This window comes from Humulus lupulus, chromosome 5, assembly GCF_963169125.1.
Source record: "Humulus lupulus chromosome 5, drHumLupu1.1, whole genome shotgun sequence".
NCBI classification, from domain to species: domain Eukaryota; kingdom Viridiplantae; phylum Streptophyta; class Magnoliopsida; order Rosales; family Cannabaceae; genus Humulus; species Humulus lupulus.
Window position 1 is genome coordinate 66,677,468 of NC_084797.1, and position 7,034 is coordinate 66,684,501.

The window sequence follows — 7,034 nt, forward strand, 5'->3', positions numbered from 1 at the left end:
TGTTAGAAGGGCATAATTGTAATTTTGGCCATGTTGGGCATAACTGCATTGTTATGTGATGATTGTTGAGACCACAGTGGTATGTGGGTGTATCTGTGATTTGTGACTCGAGGCGATCCCAGTGAGCAGGCTAGCAGTAAGTCATGGCGGGAATTTATACCCGGCTCGGGGCGAGCCTGGGGGTATAAGCAGGAATTCAGAGAATAGATTGAGATTTATTTTGATGATGGGGGATATTTATTTGGTGGTTTATCAGGTGTTGGAAAGCAACGGGAAATATTAGAGACACTTGAGGATTAGCGGGAATTGGGTAAAATGACTAAAATGGCCCTATTTGGACAAAAGGGCTTAGAGTTAATAGGGAGGGCATTTTGGTCATTTGGCTTTTAAAGATAGATTTTATAAGGCTTTATATAGTGAGTGGGATTATTAGAGAGTGAGAATGCTAAAGAAAAGAAAGAAAAAGGAAAGAAAGAAAAGAGAGAAAACAGGGGGGGGGGGTTTTCTCAAGGAACGGTTTGTGCATTCTTGCACATTTCCTCTCCGTTTTTCTTGGGGCAAAGCTTAGTGGAGAGCAATGGTAGGCTGAGCATCAAGGATCTTGGGTTAGACTTGAAGATTTGGCAAGAACACATCAACTTTTGAGGTAAGTTTTAGAGATTTCAGTTTTAAGGGTTTTGATGGTTTGAGTTGTGTTTTGAGCTGAGTTGATGGGAATTTTAGGGAATTTCTGGGCAAGCTTTGATGATGAACAAGCTAAGGAGGTCTAGGGTTGAATCAAGGTCGAAATTTGCATCAATGGTAAGAATTCTAAGCTTTTAACTTTGTTGTTGATTGAATTTCTGGGTTTAGGGTTGTTCATGGTGAATTTTGAGATTTGGGTTGAATGTGCTTGGGTTTTGAGTTCTTGGGAAGCTTGGGATGAGTAAGAGGTGTTTATAAGCTTGATTTTGGGTTTGGAAAAGGTTTGGACAAGTTTGGGGTTGAATTGGTTGAAGGAAATCGCAAGATGCGATTTTCGGGTTCTGCTGGGCTGCAACTAGCGCTACAGCGCTAGTCAGTGGGCGCTGTAGCGCTAGCCCCTGTTCTGGGGGGAGTGTTCTGCTTGTAGCGCTACAGCGCCCTCTTTAGAGCGATGTAGCGCTGCACTATTCACAGAGGTGGATTTTTGGGGTTTGATGAGGGATTTTTACCTAGGGTTCGGGGCTCGATTCCGCCACTTTGTTTTGGGGATTTAGGACTTCCCGGGGGCTCGGGATTGGTCCCGAGGCTAGGTATTCAGACTTGGGGTTCGGTGTTGACTTTGACCTATGTTTGTGCCTAGGTGTGCGCTAAGGCTCGTGTGGGATCGTGCTCAAGGAGTCAGGTGATCTAAGCTATGGAATTGAAAGGTAAGAAAACTATAACACCCGTAGGATAGTGCGTGGGCCCATAGTGTGATTGCGAGGCATGGCCCTATATTGCATGATGAGATGATTGTTGGGCACGGCCCTATATTGCATTACATGTTAGGGTGCAGATTTAAATGAATTGATATTTGTTTGAATGTTGTTTGATTTATGCTATATATGTCTATAGTGAAATGAACGGCTGTGGCCGAGGGCGGCAAGGCCGAGAACGGCAGCGGGGCCAGAAGTAACACTTAGCACATGGGATGCTTATAGTCAGGGTAGGACCCAGAGGATATATGTGAGATCCTTACGGTGAGGACCGAGACCCCAGGCTGTGGTAAGGGTTCTGGGGCGGCATGGCCGTGTTTGCTTAGTCTAATGGTTGACTTGTTTATCTGTGGACTATCTGATATGATTAACTGTATATTTTGCATATGTTATGAACTGCATGAGTTTTCTTGCTGGGCTTCGGCTCACGGGTGCTCCGTGTTGCAGGTAAGTGATGGACCCTAAACGGGTATGTTTAAAAATTTATATATCGCAAGCGCACGAATCGTCCATATAGAATAGTGATCGTAAGCAAGGATGTCGAACCCAAAGGAGTTGTCTAAAATCGAAAATGAAACTATTTTAAATCAAAAGTAATAAATTCTAACCTAGTTCCAAAGATTGATAAGTTTTAATAGTATGAACATAAAATGAAATATTGAAAAATAAAGCTTTTTAAGATAATGAAAATAAACCAATAATGAGTTGAAAATAAGTATTAAAAGAAAAGATTATTAAGATACTAGAATCCACAAAATGTAAGTTTAATAATATTTATTAGTATATTGATTCCCAAGTTTTAGTGATAGTTAAAATAATTTAAACTATCATTTTCCAAAAATATTTATAATTTTAAGCACAATTTTCTTATAAAAAGATAGGATTTTTCTTCACTTTTCAAAATTATAATTTCAAAGCATTTAGTGTAAATCAATCTAATGAAATAACAAATAAATCAATGAACATTATTTATAAGGCAAAACATAATATTTTTGTTCTAAGCATGGATGTGTACAATTTAATGACACATCTTACACAAAGAATATTATGTTTATGCACTAATGAAGAACAAAGTGTAAAAATGTTCTAACAATCTAAAATACAAGATATTTAAGATGAAAGAAATATATGAAGAAGAAAAATCCATAGACTTTGTTGCATTACAAGGGAAATCAACATACAACATAAATATTACCTAGTTACAAGTTGCTTCATCATGATCTTAATAATCTTATGAAAAAGATTAGAAGCACATAACTAGAATAGAAATTACAAAATAAATGACATACATACTTGCAAAATGCTCTTGAAAAACCCAAATGGAAGAGAGAATGGTAGAGAGAAAATGAGAGAAAAAGATGGTAACCAAAAAATTAAGCACACCAAAAATGGTCTTGAAAGTCCATATTTATAGCCAAAGTGAGTTTATTAAAATAATCAATTTAAATTAATTAAATTGATTAGATTAATTAAATAAAATAAATATGGTATGTAGAGGTAAATTATAGGGTGTAATGATGATGTTGTGGTGAAAATGTGTAGGAAAAAGGGTAAAAAGTTGGCATTTTTGTCATAGGGGACAAAGGGACAAAATGCATTTTTGTTGGGCTCAATAAGGGAAATGGCAGCAATGTGGTGGTTGGGTGTTGGAGGGGGGGCCACGGGTTGGGCCTAGAGTGGGCCTCACGTGGTTGGGCTTTTGGAGAAACACCATTTTTCTTGTTACTTTCTTTCAAAATTACCATCTTTCCTTTGATTTTCTTGCTTTTCAAGGGCAATAATTTTCCTACACAATAAATTATAAACTAAATTAAAATTAAATATTTTCATTAATAAAATATATCATATAACTCCCATGAAAACATTAATTAAAATTTAATTTACATAACATTTAATTTCAATAAAATCATATTTTTAGCATTCAAACTAACAATACTAATTTTAAATAATTAAACTACAACATATTATAATAACATATCTATAAAAACATATAAAAATCTAGAAAACTACAATAAGACTAATAAATTAAAAATTACATAAAAACTTAATAAGTTAATTAAAAACTCATGAACTAAGCAACAATTAGCATGTAAAACATGGTAAAATAACTCTATTTTGTAGAGTTATCAGTAAGGGCAAAGACTGAGTCAACCAACCATGAGTACGGAGAGCGTGAAGCGACGCGTACATGTTTGGCCTGCCCGACTGCTTTGGTTGGGGGTTTATTCGAAAATGGCTGTAATAATCTATGATTTTTATAACTGCTCAATTGTAAACTTATTTTAAGATGTAAATAGTTTTCAAACCTTATTTTGGGATCCCAAATGTTTAATACTAGAAGTTTTATTGAAACAACGCATTTTTCTAAGATTACAGCCTTAACTTTTAATTAGTCACACTTTTGTTTCAAAACCTCGGTTAGCGAGTTCATTGCACACTGTTTTGTCTTAAAACTCACTTAGTAACGGCAAAAAGGAAGTAGGGCATTACATCGATGAGGTTGGTTGCCAGATTTCCAATGAGGAGACTGATTCGGTGATTGCACCCTGTTCAACAGTTTGGGGCATTGAGCCTTCCAGTGTCCCTTTTGCTTGCAAAAACTGCATTCATCGTAGCCAACCTTGGCTTGAGTCTTGTGTTGATTGTTGGAGGCTGGCCGATGAGGAACTGCAAAGACAGAGGGATTCGGAGAAGGAAGAATCCCCTTTTCCGCCCCCCCTTTATCAACACGAGACTTCAAGCGAATCTCTTATGCTAACAACTCATTAACCACCGAATCAACTGACGGAAGAGGACTGCGATGCAGGATTGTTCCACGAAGACCTTCAAACTCATCTCGAAGAGCCATAAAAAACTGAACCAGACGTTGTGCGTCTCTCCGAGCAATGTAAGGGGAAAATGCCCGTAACTCCGCTGATTCAGTCAAAGCAAGCTGATCCCATAGATTAGACATAGCAGAATAAAATTCCTGAACGGTCATGCTATTCTGTTGAAGGGTCCGAATGTCAATCTCCAACTGATACTGCTTTGCGAAATTAGACTGTGTATACAGCCTTTCCAAGTGCTCCCAAACTTCCTTCGCCGTCTCATATTTCGCCAATTGGATACCGATTGATTGTTGAACCGAGTTGTTGATCAAAGTGATGATTTTCGAATTGTTGGCATCCCAAAGATCCAACTGTTCTGAAAAGCTCTCATCCTTATCGTCCTTCGGTTTCGTGGAAGTTCCAGAAACATAACCCCACATACGTTTCTCTTTCAAAAAAAAATTCATAACATAATGCCAATACGAATAATTCTGCCCATTCAATTGCACATTAATGGACTGAAGCGAATCATCTTTTGCGCCAGCCATGACAAACAATCGAAATCCAAATAGACAGAACAAAGTGCGAAATCCCCAAGATTGGTGCGAAAACCTCAAAATAAAAGCCAAAGACAGAGCCAAATTCCTAAAAAAAAGAGGATACTCAAGAACATTGCTCTGATACCATGATAATTTTGCAAAATAGACAAAAGAAGATTTGAGAGGGAATAAAAAAGGAGGCTAGGTTTTCATTATAACGAAAGAGATAAAAAAAGAGTACAAGAGCAACAAAATATATAGCCAAAATATTGAGAGGCTAAAAGACTAAACTACCCTTACATATTAATAAAACTTATATTATTAACATCAAGAATGATTGGATTGCGAGTGTTGTTTCTAGTAACATTTTATGAATACAATTAGTTAACAAGATCAATATTATGATTGATCAATCACTTCATTACAAGTCTTCTTTATATGATTTGCATAAAATTGAAAACCATGGGACTCAAAGGGAGACTTGAAGGTGATACTAAATTAAGAATTGTTGACCAGCGTTTTGGTCAACGACACTGAGTCAATTTATACAATGGACTAAGAATTAAACGAACCGAAATTGACCTAATTAGTGTATCTAGGCGGCCGGGGTCAGGAAGACAGGCATAAGGAGTAATCAGCTTAAGCAAGAGACCCGATACAAAGAATTTTATAGTGGTTTAGCCCCAAGGGTTGGTAATTGTAACGCACTAGGTAACCAGTGTTGGAAATGTGCCCTGAAAGCATATGTAGTAGACATTGTTTTTATGAAATAAATAAATGAATTGAATTTGTTATGCATATATTTTATGGACTATATTAATTTGTGATAATATTAAGTAAATATCAAGAAAATTCCAAAGTTCATATATGTGATCTCAAACACGTATTGGTACGGGAGGATTGTGTTTGAGATAAATGAACTTGAATAGTTCGTAGTAAAATAAAGTTATGGAATCTTTAGATTAATTACTGCAAGTACGGTCCACTAGTATTATGAATACATGTGATCTAGATTCGGATCACTAGTGTGGTAGGACACTTTAGTGGAGGTGCTTTATATATTAGAGAATATATAGAACTGGACCAGATATGTTTATTAATACTTAGTTAAATACCGTTTCGAAGTATTAATTAAATATATCAACTGATGATCATATACAAATAGATCTTAATCCTGAAGTTACTATGAACTCTTGTTTATGTTATATGAGTTCTTTGATTCACTTGTTAGGGTCTGTCATAATGATCATGCTAGAAACTTTTGTTTTGGGAACTCATTAATGTAGATGGCTGGGGACATAGTATACAGATATGGAATCTATGCCTTCTCGCAAGAGATTGAATGATGGTTTTCTTAAGGGTTGACTTTTGGGACTGAAAGGTTATTGAGCTCAAATTCATAATTTAGTTATGAATTAACCTTCACTAGTAGAGTCAATGGTACTTAAGGAAACAAGAGATAATTAAATGGGTAAAACGGTAATTTTATTCATGATTAATTATGAACCATCATTAGAGGGTCAAGTTGTATGAAATGATTATATCAATGGACGCTTTATGATTATAAAGTACTCAGTAAATGAAATGTCTATAATTACAAGAGTGCAGTCTCATATATTGTAGTGGAATAATCATGAGATTAATAAATTAAGATTATTTAATTAAAGAGTTTAATTAATAATCTCAAATTTATTGGAGCTTGGAATAATAGGTCCATAGGTCCCCATAGCGGCTCTATCAACACTGTTCAATGTAATAGTTGATATGAAAGGAAAAATAGTTTAAAGACATATTTAAGAAGAAATTTGTTATTCAGGCCAAATATGCAATTATATGATAATAGCAATTAATTAATTAATTACAAATTAGTTGTAGTTAACAAAATTAATTAATATTTAATTATTGTATAATTTTCGAAATTTAATTAAATAATTAATTAATTATAATTTTCAAAATTATAATAAATTAAATATTTATTTTTTCGAAAATTTTGAATTTAATTAATTGGTATTAAATTTCTTTATTTGAGTGGGAGACAATAATCTGATAAGTTCAAATTGGATTTGAATTTATAAGATTAATATTTATTCAAATAATTAATTATATTTGATAATTAATTAAAAAGATAATTAATTTAAATTTGAATTAGTTATCAGGTTGTTAGATCTTATCTGAAAAAATTGTTTGAATAAATAATTAAATAAAAATAGAAAAAACAACATTCCTAAAATTAGGGAGGCTACACGTGC

The 7,034-nt window shown here is 34.6% G+C and overlaps 1 protein-coding gene across 1 annotated transcript; it reads right to left on the minus strand.

Moving 5' to 3' along the window:
* Positions 1 to 4,188: 4,188 nt before the first annotated feature.
* Positions 4,189 to 4,794, minus strand: LOC133779196 (uncharacterized). Its single transcript, XM_062219187.1, has one exon. It carries the CDS (start codon positions 4,792 to 4,794, stop codon positions 4,189 to 4,191), a length of 606 nt encoding a protein of 201 aa, XP_062075171.1.
* Positions 4,795 to 7,034: the final 2,240 nt, after the last annotated feature.